We start from the raw sequence: 22,081 nt of genomic DNA, 5'->3' as shown, positions 1-22,081 counted from the left end.
GACAGTGGCCTGCACCAGCTGCAGCAATTCTGCAGTAGGTTGTTATGGGATAATCCACCCTCATGGAATGGCCCTCCTAACCCGCACTGGTTAGAGATTGGCTCCCTTCCAAAACGCCTGCTTATTTTTTTATTCTCACTATTATAACTCTGAATGTTCTTATTACTCATAGAAATGTCTAGTCCTGTTTGAAAACTCCTTAAACTCTAGAGAAAGGAGAGAACCTCAGACCCCTCAGATATCCCTGACCAGATTTTCTCCACCATTCCTTTGGGCCACATGGGCAGCTTCTCATCTCTTGAATCAAGCCTTACAAAATGATCAAGTCTTTCCATTTCAAGCAAGTCATCCTCACTGGTAATTGTACAACAGAACTGGGTGTTAATTCTGTTTTTATAATTTGAGTTGTTGTTGGGGAAATCCTAACAGAAGAAATAACTTTTAAACACACTTTTGTTTATTGTTCTTCTCTAGTCCCAGAAAGAGAACTGCAGAATTATTTACCAAAGTGACCCTATCATTTCTTATACGGCTACTCATGCTGGGGAAAGTCATTTTAGGAACTTCTATGCAAATCTTCAGACCAGCTGGCTATATTCAGTAAAGCGGCTACAAAAATTCTTTACTCTAGTACTGGGCCATGTGTCAACTAGATTCACCGGGAACTGGGATGCAACACTCAGCTGCTGACGGTAGGGGTGACCAGACAGCAAGTGTGAAAAATTGGGACGGGGTGGGAGTAATAGGAGCCTATATAAGAAAAAGACCCCAAAATCAGGACTGTCCCTATAAAATTGGGACATTTGGTCACTCTAGCTGACAGAGACCTAAGTTTGAATAAAGTCTTCTTGTGATTAAACCACCACAACCTAAATCAACAAAGCACAAATGTACAAACCTTAGAGGACAAGACACTGGTGAAATAATATTTATAAAAATGGTTGGGGTTTTGATTGGTTTGGTTTGGTTTTGGGCCTACTGGTTTTTGAGCCTTTAGGGTGCAGTTATAGTTGGGTCATATTGTTATGCTTTTCTTCCAATTATAAGGGCTAGAAACTTGCTTTTATTTTAATGGAAGCTGGGATTCTCATATATCCTCCACGAGCTGAGGTTTTAAAAACCAACATACCAGTTATCGTGAGACTTGTGATAAAAGCATGAGACTGGGCAATGCTGCTTAAGTTCTTTCCTGAATCAGGGTCTTAGAGGCCTCAGTCAGGTTGGGGCCCCCATTATGCCAGGCATGATACAAAACATAGGAAATTTGAGACTGTTGCAGAATTTCCAGTCTGCTACACTGGAGCATTACAGAAAGTCCTTATGGGAGAACGTAAGTCTAGCTTGCCACAGAATATAAGGTGGCTCATGTACATGGAGTGAAATTCTGTTCCCACTGAAGTCAGCAAACAAAACTCCCATTGACTTCAGTGCACTCAGGATTTTACCCAGGGAGTCCAGCTCATGAAGGTCAATCTCAAATCTGTGTGGAGGTGACATGCACTAGCAAATCTATCTATCAGATGGTAAACTTGGCTAAATTGGCAACCCATTGGAAAAGACAACATCTCTGTAGCTATAAAAAGATAGAAATAGAATACTTAAAAGGCAGCATAAGCAAACCAGGTCAAGTGATTATCACTAGACTAGAGCATTGTTTCTAGGATCTGATTTAGGGAAAGAAAACGTTAATGCCTTTTCTGTGCTGATGTGGCTTATTGAAATTTACAAGAATACTATATTAAAGAATGTGAGAAAGACACTGAAACCAAACAAGGCTAACTCTTTAAATTAAGTTTACATTAGTAAATACGTCATTAACATTTTGATGACTGCAAGTATGTTCTTTAATATCCCATTGTGCCACAAGTCATAAAATGTATTAGCAATATTATAAATCCCTTGATGGGGTGTGTTTAGTACACTGGATTTGCCTTACTGGAGCAGGCCATTGGTTCATCTACTCCAGTATTCAGCCTCCAATAATATCTGACACAGATAATGGCATAAAAAGATCCAGTGGCTAGAAATTGAAACGAAACACATTCATAATGGAAATAAGGTGCACTTTTTAAAGTAAGGGTGATTAGCCCCTGGAACAACTTACTAAGGGATCTGGTGGATTCTCCACCACTGGAAATCTTTAAATTAAGACGTTTAAAAAGATACCCACTAGCACAAAGTCAATGTATCGATATCAAAGCAGGAATTACTGCAGGACATTCTATGGCCTGGGTTATGCAAGAAGCCAGACTTGATGGTCTTAATGATCTCATCTGGCCTTAAAATATTTGAATCCATAACTGAAAAAGAGGTAGAACTATAGTAACTTTGTTAAACAACATCATCTCATACTGCCCTATAGTATTGAAACATGGGGTAGATCTACACTGCATCTGGGAGTGAACAATATTCCATTGCCCTGCATTGTGTCATTAATGTCAGTGCGAAGTGGGTGTAACTTGTTAGCATTCTGACTGAGTAGTGTTTTATATCCACCTTGTATTGATGTAAATGGCTGCTGAAGGTGCCCGGCATCTGAGAATCAGACTCCCGGTATCCAGCTCTCTTGTTCTTAGAAGCATCATTTCCTGTCTTTCAGTCTTGAATACCATGATCAGCAGAGCCTCATCAAAGCAAAGGCAAATTACTCGGATGGTCCCCTCGGAATATAAAGTGAAAGGCCTCAAACAATTTTGAAAGCCCCAGATGTGCAAGGGGGAGCCATTGCTTCTCTTACAGGCTAAACATACAGCTGAAGCTGTCTGCAATGCTAGACTCATAACTTTCATAAGGGGAAGCTGAAGTGCACTGCAAGGCTCTGGGCTTCATTTCTGAAAAGGAAATACATTCACAATCTGCCAGTCTTAAAGGGATAATCACTCTACCATTTGTTTGGCCAGGGTTCCCTTTGTTAACATTCAGTGGCTGTTTAACCTGCTATGGGGAAGGGGAATCAAAAAGAAATGACTTTAGTAGTTTTTCTAAAGGTCAAGGACATCAAAGGCAGCATTGTCTGTCACCCACCTCTTTTCTTCCAAGATATTTTAGGGAGTTGATTTTTAGGACAAGCTGGAGGATTGCATTTGCTTTGTCTGTGATTTGAAGGTACTTAATCACAGATCAGACTTCCGGGAGAGGACACACTCTCACATCTTCTGTGACTAAATGAAGAAGTATTTGGATCTCATTCAAATCTAGATCCAGCTTGTCAGAATAAATTTCAGTTCAAATGAGTGAATCAAACCTGATCCTCGTGCTGAGTCTCTGTGTCCTGGAAGATCATATTTTATCCAATTAAAAAAGTTTCAGTACTGCAGGCAAGAAGCAAAGACATGCAGCCCTGAGGATCAACTTTTCTGTTGAAGGGGAAATCGTGCTGAATCTGGGCTCTGCATTGGCAAGCTTTGCTGAATGGCATTGTCACATAAAGACCGTATCAAGCTCTTTTAATGAAACGGGAGCTGCCCAGACTGCAGCAGAAAGTGGCCACATGAATAATCGTGTATCATTACCATGACTGCTTTTAAGGAGAACAGCTCTGCAGAAAAATGTCTTCCCATTTCACAAAAGGGTGAATTACTAATAAGCTAGTTCCTTACTGCGGATGGTACATTCTCCCGTCTGTCTACCTTTCAGATTCTTGCCAATCCTAAAATCACCTCCTTAATGCACATGGTATGATCACAGAATGAAGTACACTCAGAATGACACCTTTGCCTACGTTGGGCCATAAGGTTATGTTCAGAGGCTGTTAATGGGCTGATATAAAGCCACAAAAGCAAAGGAAACAAAAGTATTGTAGCACATACATTGAACAGTATGTGAGATTATCCAGCATTCACAGACCTCTGCTCCACCTGGGACAAAGTGACAAGGAAGCCGGTGTGCTACAGCTCACAGGTTCCTAAACTGTGGTCCATGGAGCACCCGTGGAAAGCTGGCAGGTCACCTGGAGCCCACTCTGCTCCTTGTTTCTAGCTACTAATTCACATTAAAAGAATCTTAATTACAAAATCCCTCTCCTAATGGATTAAACTTTCCATATAAGCAATAACTGAGGTTGGTACTGGGGCACTGTGCAATCGTGAAGTGGCAGTGCTGTCTGCAAGAACAAGACAATCTCTGTATTAAAATTTGATCTATGCTAATGAAAACACGAGACTCTCTGCTCTGGCCCAAATTGCCAGGGCTGGTTAAATTCACACTAGACCAGTGGATAAAGTAGATTTGAACAGAAGGTGGGGAGCCCTCACAGCACCAGCCAAGGAGAAGAGGGAGTTGTGCGGACTGCCACTTACCTAGACAGGGAGATTAGGGGGAGCTCTCTCACTCCTTACACTCCTCTTAACTTTCACTGTATGAGACATGTCTGTGAACAGCCAAGCTGTCTTAAGCATTGAGGGCCCCTTGACAAATGTCAGAGGGGGTGGCTACATTCATATATCAGAGTGGTAGCTGTGTTAGTTTGTATCAGCAAAAAGAGCGAGGAGTATGTGTGGCACCTTAGCGACTAACAAATTTATTTGGGCATAAGCTTTCGTAGGCTAAAAGCCACTTCATCGGATGCATGGAGTGGAAAATACAGTAGGAAGAGTTATAGTTGGCATGGCAACACCCATTTTTTCATGTTGTCTGTGTATATATATCTTCCTACTGTATTTTCCACTGCATGCATCCGATGAAGTGGGTTATAGCCCACGAAAACTTATGCCCAAAGAAATTTGTTAGTCTCTAAGCGCACGTCCAGACTAACCCGCTGTATCGGCGGGTTAAAATCGATTGCTCGGGGATCGATATATCGCGTCTAGTCTGAACACGATGTATCGATCCCCGAGCGCGCTTACATCGATTCTGGAACTCCATCAACCCGAACGGAGTTCCGGAATCGACACGGAGAGCCGCGGATATCGATCCCGCGCCGTCTGGATGGGTGAGTAACTCGATCTTAGAAATTCGACTTCAGCTACGTTATTCACGTAGCTGAAGTTGCGTATCTGAGATCGATTTTCCTCCCCTAGTCTGGACGTGGCCTAAGGTGCTACAAGTACTCCTTGTTCTTTTAACAGTCGTATAATCTACTGCTGCCTAAAGCCAGTGATGCTAACTGGAATTCCTGGTTCCTGAAGGGTTTCATTGCAAACCCTATGGCAACGAGACTTTGGAGTTCTGCGGTTTCATTTAATTTCTGAAGGTTTTGTGTTATTACCGAAAGAGAGTAAGGGTCTCAGGGGAAATGGGAGTCTGATAGCATCACAACAAATGCATTCATGGATAACCAATGTTTGGGGAATAGCTTTTAATAAAACATACTGCCTTTCGCTCACCTGAAGCCATCCTCTGCTGCTGGCACCCCCACTGCGATCTGCTATCGAATGAACTGTGAATCTGAATCTGACAGCAAGGGGTCCCATCCACAGCTGGTGTAAATCAACACAGCCCTATTGGCTTCACCAATTAATAGCAGCTGGGAATCTGGCATTGTGCCTCTAGGAGGAAGAGAAGCAGCAAGAGTGGATGAACTTAAGCGACAAAGTTTCCATTTTCATATTGTTCCTAACCTGAAAAACAAAAGAAAACAACCACCACCTCAGATATAATAGAAGATCTTCTTCTAGGTAGGTGGGGTTTTTTCCATTTTTTCCATGCAGTATCAGCTGCTCTTTACCAGCATTTACTACAATAGACGCTCTAGATCCATAATACAAGGTGACTATGTCATAAACAGATAGCTAAGGGTTAATGTCTCTTTCACCTGGAAAGGAGTAACCTGAAACACCTGACCAGAGGACCAATCAGGAAACAAGACTTGTTCAAATCTGGGTAGAGGGAAGTTTTGGGTGTGAGTTCTTTGTCCTTTGTCTTGTGTCTGACCCTCTGGGCTCTGAGAGTGATCTTTCTGTCTCCTGGCTTTCTAATCTTCTGTTTACAAGTTGTAAGTACAAAAATAGTAAGACAATAAGGTTTATATTGTTTTCTTTTGTATTTACATGTGTGTAGTTGCTGGAATGTTTTGAATTGTATTCTTTTTGGATAAGGCTGTTTATTCATTTTTCTTTTAAGCAATTGACCCTGTATTTGTCATCTTAATACAGAGAGACCATTTTATGTCCTTTTCTTTCTTTTTTTTATAAAGCCTTCTTTTTAAGACTTGTTGGAGTTTTTCTTTAGTGGGGACTCCAGGGAATTGAGTCTGCAGCTCACCAGGGAATTGGTGGGAGGAAGAAGTCAGGGGGGAAAATCTCTTTGTGTTAGATTTACTAACCTGACTTTGCATACCCTCTGGGTGAGGGGGGAAGTACTTGTATTTCCAGGACTGGAAACAGGGAGGGTGGAGTCCCTCTGTTTAGATTCACAGAGCTTGCTTCTGTATATCTCTCCAGGAACCTAGGGAGGGAACACCTGGAGAGGAGGAAGGGAAATGGTTTATTCCCCTTTGTTGTGAGACTCAAGGAATCTGAGTCTGGGGGTCCCCCAGGGAAGGTTTTGGGGAGACTACAGTGCGCCAGGCATTGTATAGATCCCTGGCTGGTGGCAGCTTTACCAGGTTCAAGCTGGTAACTAAGCTTGGAGGTTTTCATGCTAACACCCATATTTTGGACGCTAAGGTCCAGATCTGGGAAGGGAAAAATGTTATGACAGACTGTATAATACAATTCCTTATAAGTACTTACTCTGCATGCAAAAAAATCTGTTTTGCTCATTGGGTTGCTTTTTACTGGCTTGTGGCTGGGTAACTATGCAGAATTTCATTTGTACTAAAGGAAACAACTGGGGAAAAAATTAAATGGTGAAATGTGCTGTATTAAGAGCCCAGGAGGCCTTCTCTAGTACAGGATGGGAAGCAGTACAAGCTTCCCCATTGCTGACCTGCCAATGTGCCTGAAAACCCCAATTCAGAGAGACCACTGCTAGGGCTGAGTGGTCAGTTCCATGCTCACCAAAAGCTTGGCCTGTTTGTGTAACACCACACCTCTGGGTGGGTCATTGGCCGCAGGGTTTGAAGCCGTGACCTCTGTATCGTAGCAAGTGAGTCTCTACTGCCTAAATTAAAAGACCCAGCTCTATTACTCAAGGCTGTAGCAGTTTTATCAACCTCTATATATGGCCCACCCACTCCTAGAGGGGCACAGAGGGCTACTATGAATGGGGTACATTTGCTAAGGGTGCCTATTGGAATCAATTATGTTGGATGTGTATTTTAGTTTTTTAATTAACAATACAACTTTATTTCATACATTTTACCCTAAAATGCGTTACAAAGTTATTGTAACTCATACAAGTGTTAAACAATGTACAATAGTTGCATGAGGGGGAAACCAAGCAGAGGCCAGAAAAGAGAAAAACAATTTATAGCTGGAGTTTGGAAAGAGACAGAGGGATGATCAGGCAGTGAGACATCCCAGGATTCTTCCAGATGGCAGGTGATACAGAGGAGAGGAAAAGGCTCTCACACTGAGAGTATGGAGGGACTTAGAAGAGGTCAGTGCTCAATAAGCACAATGGAGGTGGGGAATATTGAGAGATGGGCCATCTCTACCAATTATGATGTCCTATGCAGCCTGAGCACCTGCTCCCACTTGCCCCTGCAGAGGGCTTGGGCAGTGCTCAAGGCTTGCGGGGCCAGGGAGGCAGGAGCTGTGGGGAGATGCTTTGGGGGGCTCCACAGGCCCAGAGTGGCCCAGGGGATTAGTGGGAGCGTGGCCCTGGCAGCAAGAAGCAGAACTACCCAGCTCTAGCCCACTCTGCTTCCCCTGCCCCAGCCATGTCGCTTGGGTGGGAGGAGGGGGAGTTGGAGAAGGGATGCCCCCTGCACTCACTGGTAGCGGGAAATGGAGCGACCTGGCCCCAGCCCACTCCGCTTCCCCAGCCCCAGCTGTGTTGCTTGGGGGAAGGGGAAGGACTGTCCCCCACACTCACCGGCAGCTGGAAGTGGTGTAGGGTGACCAGACAGCAAGTATGAAAAATTAGGACAGGGGTGAGGGGTAATAGGATCCTGTATAAGAAAAAGACCCAAATATCAGGACTGTCCCTATAAAATCGGGACATCTGGTCACCCTAAAGCAGAGTGACGTGGCTGGGAGCTGGCAGAGTGGAGCGGGCTGGGGCCGGGTTGCTCTGGTTCCCGCTGCTGCCCATGAGTGCAGTCTCAGGCCCGACCCTGCTGCCAGCGCAGGCCCCATGCTAATCCTCTGGGCTGTGTCCATCAGTGGGGGAAGAGGTGGAATAGGGGTGAGCCAGGGGCAGAGCAGGGGCAAAGACAAAGAGGCAGGGTGGAGGGAGTTGTCCCAGGCCCCACACTCTCCTAGGGTGCAGCCCACAGGGGGGCTGGCTGGGGGATAGGGCTGGCTGCCGGAGCTGGTGCTGCCACATATGCAGCATGCAGCTGCCTAGGGCACCATGAAATTTGGGGCAATTTGGTGCCCTCGCAGCTGCATATTCTGCATATGCCTAGGGACAGCCCTGGTTGGGGTGGGGGAGGACGCTGAAGCAAATTCCTCTTTTACAAACAGCCACGGTCTGATGTGGATCCTTGGATGGTGCCTGTAGTATCAATTTGTTTCATGTAAATTGCTGATGAGATTGAACACCTGGAGGGGACCATGTCAAGTTACAAGCTCAGGGCAGCAGCTAAAATCTATTCTGTTCTGTTCGGACTCCATTTAAAAGGCAATTCAATGCTGTCAGAGCAGCACCAAGAGGCACTTCTTTCCCAGCCTTTTCTGTCTCCTACAGGGCATAAGTTGTTTTCATGCTAAACTTGTACACTGTGCCACAGCAACCTCCTGTGCGTGGTCAGAGTGAGCCCCTTCCCCATGTGGCACACAGGGCTCCCCCTCCCATACACAGCCTTGGACCTCTTGTGGCACCCTGCATTTTGACACTGCCCTGGGGCCCCCTAACAGTCCAGAAAGTCCTAGATACTCTCGATAAGATTAGGAAAATCCTGAGTGGTTCCTGATCTAAAAGGAAGACGAGAGAGGTCATCAGCTGGTGTAAATTTGGCCTAACTCCACTAATGTGAATAGAACAATGCTGGCTTATACCAGCTAAGCATCTGGCCCATCTATCCCAAGGGTATGGCAAAGCAGTAAGATATTTGCCATGACTGAAGTTGGGTACTTGTCATGGGATACACAAAGAAATTGTACCATATACATTAATTTTAGCATTGAAAATCTGAGCCCACTCCTCCTATATATATGCGCCCCTTGGTAAGGTCATTTGAATTCACTTGGAAGCTGTTCCTTCCTTCCAGGTATGCTAACACTATGTTTGTCCAGCCTCTGCAGCATCTTATCAGCTACTAAGAACTCATGTGTTTGTTGAGCTCTTAATGTTACAGAAAATAATCTTCTCTTTGTAGCCTCCTAGAACCTTTTGAATGTCTTAAGTGCTGCCATTTGAGACCATCCTCGGTTTACTGAGTCCCAGCTGCTGCATAATGCACACATCCCTGTGCTTCAAATAGGCTGCTTAGTTCCAAAAATAAACTAAGGCTGATTTCAGTTTTGCGGTGTTCTCAAGCCATGGGAGGCAGGCACTCTGAGGAGAGAAAGCAGAGGCAGAAGGCAGCAGACAGGATAGCCTCTAAAACCACCCAAGGCAAATAATCATCCATAAGGAATGGAGAAGACTCCTCACATTGGTGACCTGCAGCCACACATTACAGAAGTTTTCTCTGCCCTTTCCTTTTATGTAAGTTTTGTCTAATAATAAGACTCTAACTTTTTCCTAGACAAAAATAAAGACATTGACACAAGACCCAGAACTGGATGCTGCAGTTTTCCCAAACCAAAAGTTGCAGTCTGTAGAAGGTAAGTGATAATGCAGTCCTGTTTCACTAAGACTCCAGCAGGCAGTTAGACCTGGTCAACCAAGACTGTTTCTTTTCAAGGCAGCCAGTCCTGCCATCTGTCCATACCTGACTCTGTTAGAGCTTCCTCTTTACTTTAATGATTTTCCCTCCCCATGGGAATATTTCCAGTAGACATTGAATCCATCTGCTTTCTCATTACCCTGTGATTTTGAGGGTGTCTCTCTTTCACTACTAGTTAATCAGAGACATTCTTGGTAGATAACACACAGGATAGGGTCAGATGAACCTGGATGATCTCAGCAGATGTGCTGCATGTGCACATGGGGTATTTTTTGTACCAGAGCTCCTGCAGTATTTCACTATTTTAGAATGGTAGCAAATCACAGTAACAGATTTAAACACTTGTATAAAAAGAGAGTTCCTGGAAAAGCACAAATGGCTGAAAAGGAAGAGAGCATGTCTTGTCAACATCGCTCTTCTGAGAAGTAGGTGAATCTTTTGAGAGCTGGGATGCCCAGAATCTAGGAGGCTTTTACAAAAACTGGCACCTCCACAAGACTGACTGAGTAGTTCCTGATTAAGGTTCCTCCATCAAACACCTGGGCGGTATTGGTGTCCATCCATTTGTGGCCTTCCCCGGGCAGGTAGATGTCTCTCTGAACTCGGCCTTGTTCTGTAATTGGGGCAATCAGTACCTGCATTTAAAGGAAGCACAGCATTCAGCAGGGCTAGGTAGAATTTACTGCAGTAAATCTAAGCAAACCGAGGGCCAAATTCAGACAAGTGCAACTGAATGGAAATCCATACAGTCTTACATAAGTTCTGAATGAGTTGCATCCACTATGACAAAGCCAAAATTTGGCCCACAAACATTTCTCATGCAGACCTGGCAGAGCAAGAGATTGACTAGCACCAGCCAGAACCTTAGGGTATGTGCTCCGCTTGGCTCTCTACACACCCAAGCAGTGCTTCCCCTGCCTACACTGCTATTTTTAACAGTGTTGTTCGCTGCTGCCTCCCCTCCACCACAGCCTTTCCCTGCCACAGGTAGCTACACACCACAGTGTGGATGCAGCCTGATTTTCAGTGCTGAATGTAGCTACGCATACCCTACACGCCGCTGCAACTGGTGTGCAGTGTAGACATAACCTCACTGTTTCAACTAGGGGCCCCACCCAACAGCAGAGCCCCATTGTGTCAAGTGACAGTCTGTTGCATGAGTGCTCTGCAAAAGAGATGTCTGTATACATGTAGATAATAGAGCTGGTTGAAAATTTTCCAGTGTAAGTTTAATACTGAAAAATGCTGATTTGATGGAGTCCAAATGTTCTGCAGGAAGGTGTCAGTTCTGTCTAGACTTTTGACAGAAATCAGCCAGCCTACAGGCTCCCTGGGATTCCAGAATCACTAGCTCCCCAGGTGATTGGCTCCAAGAGGTGTCTGCATGATGCGTGGGTGGGCTGCCAGGCTTCCCAGGCTCCTGTGCTCCCACCTGATGGGTGGTTGGGCTGGCCAGCTCCCTAGATGGCCCAGCTCCCTGGAATTTTTTGAAAATTTCTGTTTCACAGGAAATTTTCTACTTTTTGTTCCAATTCATAATGATTTTCCCCCCAGAAATGTGAAATTGCCCACTAAATGGAAATTCCCGTTTCCAGCCACCTCTAGTAGAGAGTTAATAGAAAAGGTGCCAGTAGACCACACTCAAAAATATGCAGCATTGTTCATAGGTTTTTCAGGAAAAATAAAACTTCGCTTGCACTGCAAATGATTCCAGGTATGCAGTTCTTTGCATGGAGCTCTCATCAGCCCCTGACCTGAAGAGCTTGCATCCTAATAGACAAGATGGACAAAGGGAGAGAGAAAGGGGATGTTGTTGTTCCATTTTACTGATGGGGTGGGGGGGAAGTGACAGAGATTAAATGATTTTCTAGTGGGTGCCTTCTGGCCTTAAACTCTATGACTATGACATTAAATGACTTGTTTAGGTCACACACTGGGTGCAGCTTGGCCAGACCCAGGGATCTGGCTCAAGGTTTGCTAAATAGCTTAGATGTTGTTATTTATTATCACCTCATATTTCTGGCATAATAAGAATAAATAGTAATAATAATAATAAAGGATGAATCTTTTATTTTAATTAGGAACAAGCTTATTGATTTGGATGGGAGAATTCCCATTGACTTCAATAGGCTTTGGATCAAACCCAGAAAGCCCTGTAATCCTGCAAGGAAGGCTGCTTTCGTGCTATATTAGGAGCATATTAGGAGCATTTACATCAAAATTAATGGCCAAGGGCACACTAAATTGCACCCTGCACCAATGTGTGCCCCTTCTATTGGTAGGTGATTGTTGATTCTAATCTAGACTAGGTATTATTAATGTACCTAACTACTATGGTATCTAGGTGCTAATTAAAAAACTTGCATAATATTTTTTCCATAATGGACTCTACTCTACAATGCTTCCTTTAGACACAGTTGCTTAGTGTATGACTTTCCCCCAGCTCATTTTCTGTTCTCTTCTTTTCTCTATCCAGAAGAGCTGATCTTAAACTGCTACAATTAGTCCACAGTGGTGCAAGCTACATGATTTACCTGGAAAATCTGTTGGTTGGTAACTGTTATTATATAGCAATGTATTAATACTCTGACTATTCCTTGGACTCAGTGCGAGTCTTTTCTGTAATGGCTCAGGAAACACTGAAACTCGGATTTAAAAAAGAACTGTACTCATGTTATCCTGACAGCTGCTGGATCAACAGCCACATGGGCAGAGTGAAAGATTTTTTTTCTTCCAGTATCTCAGTAAGTTTATCATGAGAAATTGAACAAGTTCCATTAACATTCACATTGAGCTAAGAAACCGCTTTGATAGTGCCTGTGCTCCTTTGGCTTTTCTCTTTATGCCAAACACTGTTTATTCACAATCAACACTTGTTCCACTGAGACTGTGTTCCCAGTAAACCCACTGCAAATTTTACTGAACATAATAATATACTGTGAACAAATATGTTGTAGTTTTTTTTAAAGGGGTTGACTGATAAAATGACCAAAACGGGCATTTTAGAGGATCCAGAAAGAAGTTCTCAGGACATGACAATATTATGGTAAGCTAGAAAGACAAGAACAATGAGGAGTCCGGTGGCATCTTAAAGACTAACAGATTTATTTGGGCATAAGCTTTTGTGGGTAAAAAACCACTTCTTCAGATGCCCAAATAAATCTGTTAGTCTTTAAGGTGCCACCAGACTCCTTGTTGTTTTTGTGGATACCCCTCTGATACTAGAAAGACAAGGTGGGTGAGTTAGTACCTTTTATTGGACCCACTGACGTTGGTGAAAGGGACAACAGAAGTTGATGCAATAAAAGATATTACCTCACTCACCTTATCTGTCTCATATCCTGGGACCAGCACAACTACAACAACACTGCAAACAACAATGGTAAACCTGGACTGTTTTGGTAAAACCAGGTCATATGGTCACTTTATTCATTGGTGCCTGCTGAGCTTTCAGCTATGGTTCTTCTAGCCATTATTATGTGGAAGATTAGATGTCCGGGACTGGGTTAAAATAATGTTTGCCTGTTCCAGTCATAGGCTGGTGACATTTAACTTTCACCATAGATTATAATTATCCTTATTTATTATTGGTAATATGGTAGCACTTAGGAGCCCTAGTCATGGATCCTCTTGTACTAGATGCTGAAACAGAATTAAGATAGTCCCAGCCCCAAAGAGTTGATAATCTAAATATGAAGCAAGAGAAAAACAGGTGGAGACAGACATGAGTACAAGGTTTATCTATCCCCCAAAAGATGACTATTATTGTTTCCCTCTCATTTTTGAAAAACAGTAGAAGAATTTTCCAAATAGTGAGGAGAAAGTGTAAATTTCTAGAGAAATAACAGATTATACATAGGATCATATGATGGCTGCCTCTTCTAGGTACACCATGAGCATTACTGCGACATCTGAGCACCTTTCTGGTTTTCTATGCCATATGGTTATGAACTGGTCAAATAATTCACTGCAAATAATATTCATTGTGAATTTGGGCCATTTTTCCATCAGTTATTCACAAATAAATTCTTTCATTAGTTGGCCAGCTCTGTGTAATGCTTTTGACACTGTTATGTTTACTTTCAATACTGAAGCATGTTTAATACACAGGGATGGCAACATCTTCTAGCTTTCCTTCCTCTTGCTTTTCCCTCCATTGACGTGCTGACTTCACACTTTCTTATGCCCTTAAAGATGCAGCACCACAATTTGTTGCAGTGCTATCAAGTGCCAGTACACCAAATATTTTCCAGTGTATCAATGCAACAGCCACAGTCTCTGCATTCTCTTCCCATGTCTTCACAGTGAATTTAACTATACATGTAGGAATAGGGTGACCAGATGTCCCAATTTTATAGGAACAGTCCTGATTTGGGGGTCTTTTACTTATATAGGCTCCTATTACCCTCTACCCCCATCCCGATTTTTCACATTTGCTGTCTTGTCACCCTATGTAGGAAAGGATTTACAATGGGCCAGATCCTGCTCCCATTTAAAATAAATGAATGTTTGGTTATGAATTTTAATAGGATGAGGATTGGGCCCCAAAGCAGGAACATTCTCCCTAAGCCAATGTTGCTGATGATGCAAAGCTCAAGAAAATCAGTCAATCAAAAATTTTTCAGCCTTACCAAAATGGCAGTTTGTACTTTGCCTTGGAGAAGTTGCTTATAGTGATGGAAGACTGTCAAAGATTCAGTTCAGTTAAATGTCCTGTGATTTGGATTCCTCTCTGCATTAGTGGTTGGACATTTTAGAACAGTTTTGCACACATCCCAGTACTCCCTGGTACTGAAGGTGCAGGAAATTGCACAAGAATGCCTTTTTTGCTGTACTTTAGTACTTCCAGCCTCAACGAGCTACGCTGCATGAAAATATAAAATAATTATATCCAACCTCTTTCTGAGCTCATAAAAAGTTTGACTCAGGTTTGCTTTGAACGGTGGAATAGGCTTATGCTTGCATCAGTTCTGATTTCATCAGAACCACTAGAGATTGATTGCGGTATTTGCCTAGAGCACACTAAATTGTACCTTATTTTAGTAGCTGAACTTTCAGCCAAACTTTGGCTCTCCACCTTTTAGGAGAAAGGTCTGAGGTTGTTCTGATCTTTTGTTCTTGAGCTTGTGGTATCTGAAAAAAGAATCTTTTCCTGCTAATGCAAATCACATTACTGCACTGGAACTGTGCGATTCAATTGCACAAGAGATTTTTCAATTCAGGAGGTTTTCAGGAAGGAAATATGTTTTAGATTGCTTGTGATTGTAACTAATCTTCAACATTACAGCCAAAATTCCAGACCTTTGTTATTGTAGAAGTGTTTTCTGTGAAGTTTATCATTCAAGAACATTTTCCATGGTCAACCCGGGTTTGTAATCGGGACATTCTTCTTCCCAAATTATTGGGAAAACAAGGGATTTGAGACAACTTAAATGAATAACTAAACGTACAGGTCACAGGCTGCTAGGGTTAACTCACTACATTTTGTGAGAGATGCAATGGAACCTTTAATGACCACAAGTGGTCAGGGTCCTGCTCTTTCCTCTAATCAAAAAGATTGTTACTCTGCCACGTGGGGGAACATCTTACTGGGGCACTGTTCCAGTACAAAATCACATGGCCCCCTACTGAAAATGGGAGTTTTATCATTGATTTGTGTGTGAGCAGGATTGGACTTGCAGTGTTGGAACTCGTCTGTCAGAAATAGGGGGTGGAGTATGGGGTACCTGTTTCATCTAGTTTGACCTTCCATTGCCAGGGTCCTTCTGTGAACTGTTGAAGCCGAGCCCTGGCATAATTCCCAGACTGCTGATATATGATAGTCAGCCCCGACGCAGCCAGAAAAGCCCACCTAGCCCAGAGATTTCAAGATCAAATAATAAATGCAGATAATAAAATATGTTTTCAATTTAAATGTTTATACTTCTCTCCCTGACACACATGTGTGTTTTTTCTTTCACCCAAGCACCCAGACAGCAACTGGAGCTGGGGCAAGCTGCATTCTAACTCACTTCGCTCTGCTGGTTGTTTAACCCCTCAGCTACTGGTGACTGCTTTGCTGCTAGTGGTGTCAGGGGAATGTCAGGAAATGGCCCAGTGCCTTTGGCAGTGCCAGCTGGTGCTGTCACTCAGACTCATCCCCGCATGCCTAACAGCACAGCATGTGCCATCATACAGACACAGTTTGACAGTGATATTGGCTATTCTCATCTAGCACATCTGGCAGCCACCGGGGTGCTGGTTCCCAGGTGTACTCAGCAGCACAATGGGCACCAAGCCTAGACTCAGTCTGGCACATGTAGCAGCATAGTACGAATGTGGACCAGGTAAATCTGGCAGCACAGCAGATGGAGTCATGCAGATGCACATCTGACAGCATTGTGGGAGACATCACACAGCTGCAGCTCAGCCGGCACCATTACCCAAATAAGCAGGGGCGGCTCCAAGCACCAGTGCAGCAAGCACATGCCTGGGGAAGAAAGCTCTGGGGGGCAGCCTGCTGGTCGCTGTGAGGGTGGCAGTCAGGCAGCCTTCGGCAGCATGCCTGCGGGATGTCCAGTAGCAGTGTCCAGCAGCAAAGCAAGTGGCATCACCCAGAGGCAGACATGTCCATGAGGTGCCATCAGCCAAATGAATCCAATAGATTTGGTAGAAAAGTGGATGGCATTGCTCAAAAGCAGCTTGGCCTGTCCAGTTGGCATAGCAGGCAACTTTGCCAGAGCTAGCCCTGCACATTTGGCAGCGCTGTGGATATTGTCACCCAAATGCATCTCAACACACTGACCAGTGCAGGTGTCTCCCAGATATGCCGAGAAGGTGCCAGTGCACAGTGAGTGGTATTGCCAGATGTAGCTCGACATGTCTGCCAAAGCAGAGAGTTCCATTGCTCCGGTGCAGCCCAGCATGCCTGGCAGGACGGATGAAGCCCTAACCTGGACACAATCACTCTGTCCTGTGGCACAGTGAGTGCCAATACGTTCAGTAGCAATCCATTTGTTGAAACTAACTCTGAATCAGTAGCAGCTGAGGCTTTAAGGTTGTTGCTGGACAACTCAGTAGGGCATCAGTGAACCTGGGACCGAAGGAATGGGCTGGACAGGGTGCCTATGGGTGGAAGGCCACATGTGGAAACATCTGGCTCTCCAAAGACTGCCATTTTTTAAAGCAGCAAAGAGTCCTGTGGCACCTTATAGACTAACAGACGTATTGGAGCATGAGCTTTCGTGGGTGAATATCCACTTTGTCGGATGCATGTAGTGGAAATGGGTGAATACCCACTTTGTCGGATGCATGTAGTGGAAATTTCCACTACATGCATCTGACGAAGTGGGTATTCACCCACGAAAGCGCATGCTCCAATACGTCTGTTAGTTTATAAGGTGCCATAGGACTCTTTGCTGCTTTTACAAATCCAGACTAACATGGCTACCCCTCTGGTTTTTTAAAGCTGTCTTCTGGGCTTTGATCTTGCATACTGAAATTTCCCCACCCAGAATGGGAGAGGGGAGATTTGTATGGGGAGAAGAGGTGGCGCTCTGTTATAAACAGATAGCTAAGGATTAATGTCTCTTACACCTGGAAAGAAGTACCTGAAACACCTGACCAGAGGACCAATCAGGAAACCAGACTTTTTCAGATCTGGGTGGAGGGAAGTTTGTGTGTGAGTCTTTTGTTCTGGGGTCTTCTGTCTGTCTCTCTCTCGGCTATGAGAGGATTTCTGTTTCCTGTTTTCTAATCTTCTGTTTCCAAGTTGTAAGTACAAATATAGTAAGGCAGTAAGGTTTCTATTGTTTTCTTTTGTATTTACCTGGGTATAGTTGCTGAAACGTTTTGAATTGTATTCTTTTTGAATAAGGCTGTTTATTTCTATTTCTTTTAAGCAAATGACCCTGTATTTGTCACCTTGATACAGAGAGACCATTTTTATGTATTTTTCTTTCTTTTTATATAAAGCTTTCTTTTTAAGACCTGTTGGAGTTTTTCTTTAGTGGGGAACTCCAGGGAGTTGAGTCTGTGCTCACCAGGGAATTGGTGGGAGGAAGAAGTCATGGGGAAATCTGTGTGTGTTAGATTTACTAGCCTGACTTTGCATTCCCTCTGGGTGAGGGGGAAAGAGAGATTAGCTCTTGGTACTTCTGTTTTCCAAGGCTGGAAATGGGGAGGGTGGAATCCCTCTGTTTAGATTCACGGAGCTTGCTTCTGTGTGTCTCTCCAGGAACACCTGGAGGGTGGAAGGGAAAAGGTTTATTTCTCTTTGTTGTGAGACTCAAGGGATTTGGGTCTTGGGGTCCCCAGGGAAGGTTTGGGGGGACCAGAGTGCCCCAAAACACTCTAATTTTTTGGGTGGTGGCAGCTTTACCAGGTCCAAGCTGGTAACTAAGCTTGGAGGTTTTCATCCTAACCCCCATATTTTGGACGCTAAGGTCCAGATCTGGGACTAGGTTATGATATGGTGTGCAGTGGTGGGATAGATAGAATCCAGAAGCCAGTAGGAATATTATATTTTTCTTTTCTCTGCTAGGGGCTTTTAAGCAGAGAGAAACAGTTTGGTTTTAAAAGGGAACCAGAGAGAATTTTTTTTCTGCTCTCTCTGGCAGTTTTTGGCTTGCATATTAAGCAAGGAACCATTAAGGGACTATTAAGGGTCTTTTGTGACAATAGCACTCCCATTGAGAGTCATTACCAGCACTATACACATGCAAATAAAGTGGTTTTTCTGGTTTACTTTACATTGAAAAGATTAGCTAGAGGAAGACAGGGAAAAAGGCACTGTTGCTAGGCAGACCCCAGGAGGCAACAGAGCCTGCAGTTCAGACAATAAACACCGGAGGACACCCCAACACAAGAAAACAGGAACCATGACTTCCAAGGAAAAAAGGGAGGCAGAAGAACAAATCAAAGAAGCTGAACACAGGCAACAACTGGAGCTGAAAGAAAAGGAAGAAAGCATCAAACTGGCAGCCTACAAAAGAGAACAAGCAGCCAACGAGGCAGCCCACAAAAGAAAACAAGAAGAAGAAGAGGTGGCCCACAGAAGGAAACAAGAAGAAGAAGAGGTGGCCCACAGAAGGAAACAAGAAGAAGAAGAGGTGGCCCACTGCCGAGAAATAGAAAAACAACAAAAAGAAAGTGAAGAGAAGGAAAAACAGAGAAAACATGAACTGGACTTAGCACAAGCTGGGCTGCATGCGCCAGCCAATCCTAACAACCCTTCGCCAATTATGGTTCCACATCACAGGAAATTTCCCACCTACAAGGCAGGTGATGACACTGAGGCCTTCTTGGAAAATTTTGAAAGATCCTGTCTTGGGTACAGCATCCCTGAAGACCAGTACATGGTAGAATTGAGGCCACAGCTCAGTGGACCTTTAGCAGAGGTGGCAGCTGAAATGCCTAAGCAGCAAATGAACGACTATAAACTTTTTCAAACCAAGGCCAGATACAGAATGGGGATAACCCCGGATCATGCCCGTTGGCGTTTCAGAACCCAAAAGTGGAAACCAGATGTGTCATTTCCCAAACACACCTACTACGTTGGGAAAAATTATGAGGCCTGGATATCAGGACACAATGTTAAATCCTTGGAAGAACTGCACCTCCTCATACAAATGGAGCAGTTCTTGGATGGTGTTCCTGAGGACATAACACGGTACATACAAGATGGAAAACCCAAAAATCTTGCTGAGGCGGGGGAGATTGGAGCCAGATGGATGGAAGTGGCAGAAAGCAAGAAAGCTACTGTCAAGGGGAACAAATACCCCAGAGGGCACACCGACCATAAACCCTACAACCGAGGACAGCCAAAAACCCCACCTACAACCCAAGTAAAGCCACAGACACACTATTCTTCCACCTCACCAGTCTCCAGTAACTCACCTCGACCCAGTGACCCATCAGATGGAAGATGCTTTAAGTGTAATGAACTGGGACATATCAAGGCCAACTGTCCAAAGAACGCCATCCGAGTGCAGTTCATTACACCACCATCACCCACAAGATCCCCAGGCCCAGATGCCTCTCAAATACCTTTGGAGCAAATGGAAAATTTGAGAGTGGGCGGAAAGAAGGTTACTGCTTGGAGAGACACGGGGGAACAGGTGTCAGCTATCCACCAATCCTTCGTAGACCCCAAATTCATCAACACAAAGGCCCAAGTGACAATTTACCCCTTCATGTCACAAGCTGTAGACTTGCCTACAGGGGAGATTTGTAGGGGGAGAAGAGGTGGCGCTCTTCAAACCAAAGTCGTGGATCCACTCCTTGTTAATTATATCTATTACAGTAGGGCCTGGAAGTCCCAATCAAAATCAGGGCCCCATTGTGCAAGATGCTGCACACACACATAGTGAGAGTCCCTGACCTGAAAAATAGACAGATAATCTAAATATTATTGTTAGTTACTGTTTGTATTGCCATAGTGCCTTGGAGACCTAGTCATGGACTAGGGCACCATTGTGCTAGGTGCTGTACAGGCATAAAACACAAAGACAGCCTCTGCCCCAAGAAGTTTACAATCTAAGCATAAGACATGAGATGACGGACAGATAAAGACAGATGGGGGAGTAAAGTGAGACAATATTGAGGCAGTGGTCTCAGCACATCAGCAGCCCAACCATTGTCACAATTTTTTTGGAGGCATCATGAGAAAGGAGAGATTTAAGGAAGAATTTGAAAGTGGATAATGAAGTAGCTTTGGGAATGTCTATGGGGAATGCCTCCCAAGTGTGAGGGGCAGCATGGGAGAAAGCACAAAGGAATTTGTTTGAAAATTTAACAAGTGGGCAACGGTGCCAATTGGAGGCAGGAGTCTATGTCTTAATACTGAATGGGAAATGATAGGTAGGATAGGGACAGGCTAGAAAGGCCTAAACAAATAATAGACAAGGCAGAAAAAGGTGGGAAAAAGGATTCATCATCATTTTACCTATAGAGGCACGGAAAAAGACATGGGGACTTGCCCAAGGCCACACAAAAAGTCTGTTGCAGAGCTAGGAACTGAACCAGGTCACCTGAATACTGGTGCAGAAGCTTAACCACAAGATCATTCTTCCTCAAATGATCTAGTGTAGATTCAAAATCTGATGTCAAAGGGAATTGGATTCAGTGTTCATATTTGGCCCATTATAGAGGAAAAACTTGAGCTGAAAACTGACGCACTTACGAATCTGGCATTATGGTTTGCGTCTGACTCTGCCAAGGAGGCAAAGTCTTATGCCTCACAGGCTAGTCACAGCCAGAGGCAAGGCCGTAGCAACAAAGAACGTGGCCCCCTCCGAACATATGTCCGGGGCCCCTTACAATGCAGAAACTGGAATGCGGTATTTATTTTATACAATATACAGGGTTCGTATTACGTATACATAGGCCTACAGTGTACATATATTCCGTATTTACGCAAAGCGCTTCTTTCGAGCCTTGTTCTCCGCAAATTGGTTAATCAATGCGTCATAGTCCATAGTCTTGTTTTCGATTGAGATAACTGCAAGCGCAGAAAGCCTGTCATCTGTCATGGTTGAGCGCAGGATATTCTTGATCAGTTTCATTCTGCTGAAGCTCCTTTCAGCACCAGCGACAGTAACTGGTGTGGTCAGAAGACTTCTGATGCAAATGCAAAGATTCGGATATATCTCCTGAAGGCTGTTCTTGTATATGTACGTTAAAAAATTGTTTGCCGTGACAAGTCCTCTCTCTTTCTCGATGACATAAATAAAACAATTCAATTCCATCATGAGTTCGTTGGCATCAATGTCTCCCATTTTTCTTTCAAAATTTTTGCTGTGATTCTCCAGTTCATCTTCTCTGTGACACTACTTCAGGCTGTTAGCGTTGTACAGAAATCCAAACAACTTATACCACTCCACGAGTTGGTCAAATCGCAACGAAACAGAAGATATGGCCTGATCAGTGAGAACAAGAAAGAACTGCGATTTGAATTTTTCCTCGGCAGAAAGACAACTCAAATCATCAGCACATTCGTAATCAAACATTCTCTTCTTACGTCGCACCCTGGTTTCTGGAAACACCTGCTCAATACCGATATGCTCTGCTATTTCACGTGCATTTGTGACCACAGAGTTATATCCTGTATTTCGATAGTCTTCCAAAAACTTCATTGTAGCACCGACTTCTGCCTGCAGTACGTCAATTGACACATCTGGTGACTGAATTAATTTGCTGGTTTTATTGACATGAAATAGTATATCG

General features: G+C 43.9%; 1 protein-coding gene across 3 annotated transcripts in view; it reads right to left on the bottom strand.

The window, feature by feature from the left end:
- Window positions 1-7,681: 7,681 nt before the first annotated feature.
- Window positions 7,682-22,081, bottom strand: part of LOC127051037 (SITS-binding protein-like) — an 81,712-nt gene continuing 67,312 nt past the window's right edge. For all 3 annotated transcript variants that reach the window (XM_050952858.1, XM_050952857.1, XM_050952860.1), the window contains one exon: window positions 7,682-10,512. In XM_050952858.1, coding sequence (XP_050808815.1) covers window positions 10,339-10,512 — 174 coding nt within the window. In that variant the 3' untranslated portion in view covers window positions 7,682-10,338. The remainder of the gene's footprint in view (window positions 10,513-22,081) is intronic.

This window comes from Gopherus flavomarginatus, chromosome 5 (assembly GCF_025201925.1).
Source record: "Gopherus flavomarginatus isolate rGopFla2 chromosome 5, rGopFla2.mat.asm, whole genome shotgun sequence".
NCBI lineage: Eukaryota > Metazoa > Chordata > Testudines > Testudinidae > Gopherus > Gopherus flavomarginatus.
The sequence above is the reverse complement of the archived record's forward strand: the minus strand, read 5'-3'. Positions and strand labels throughout refer to the sequence as shown.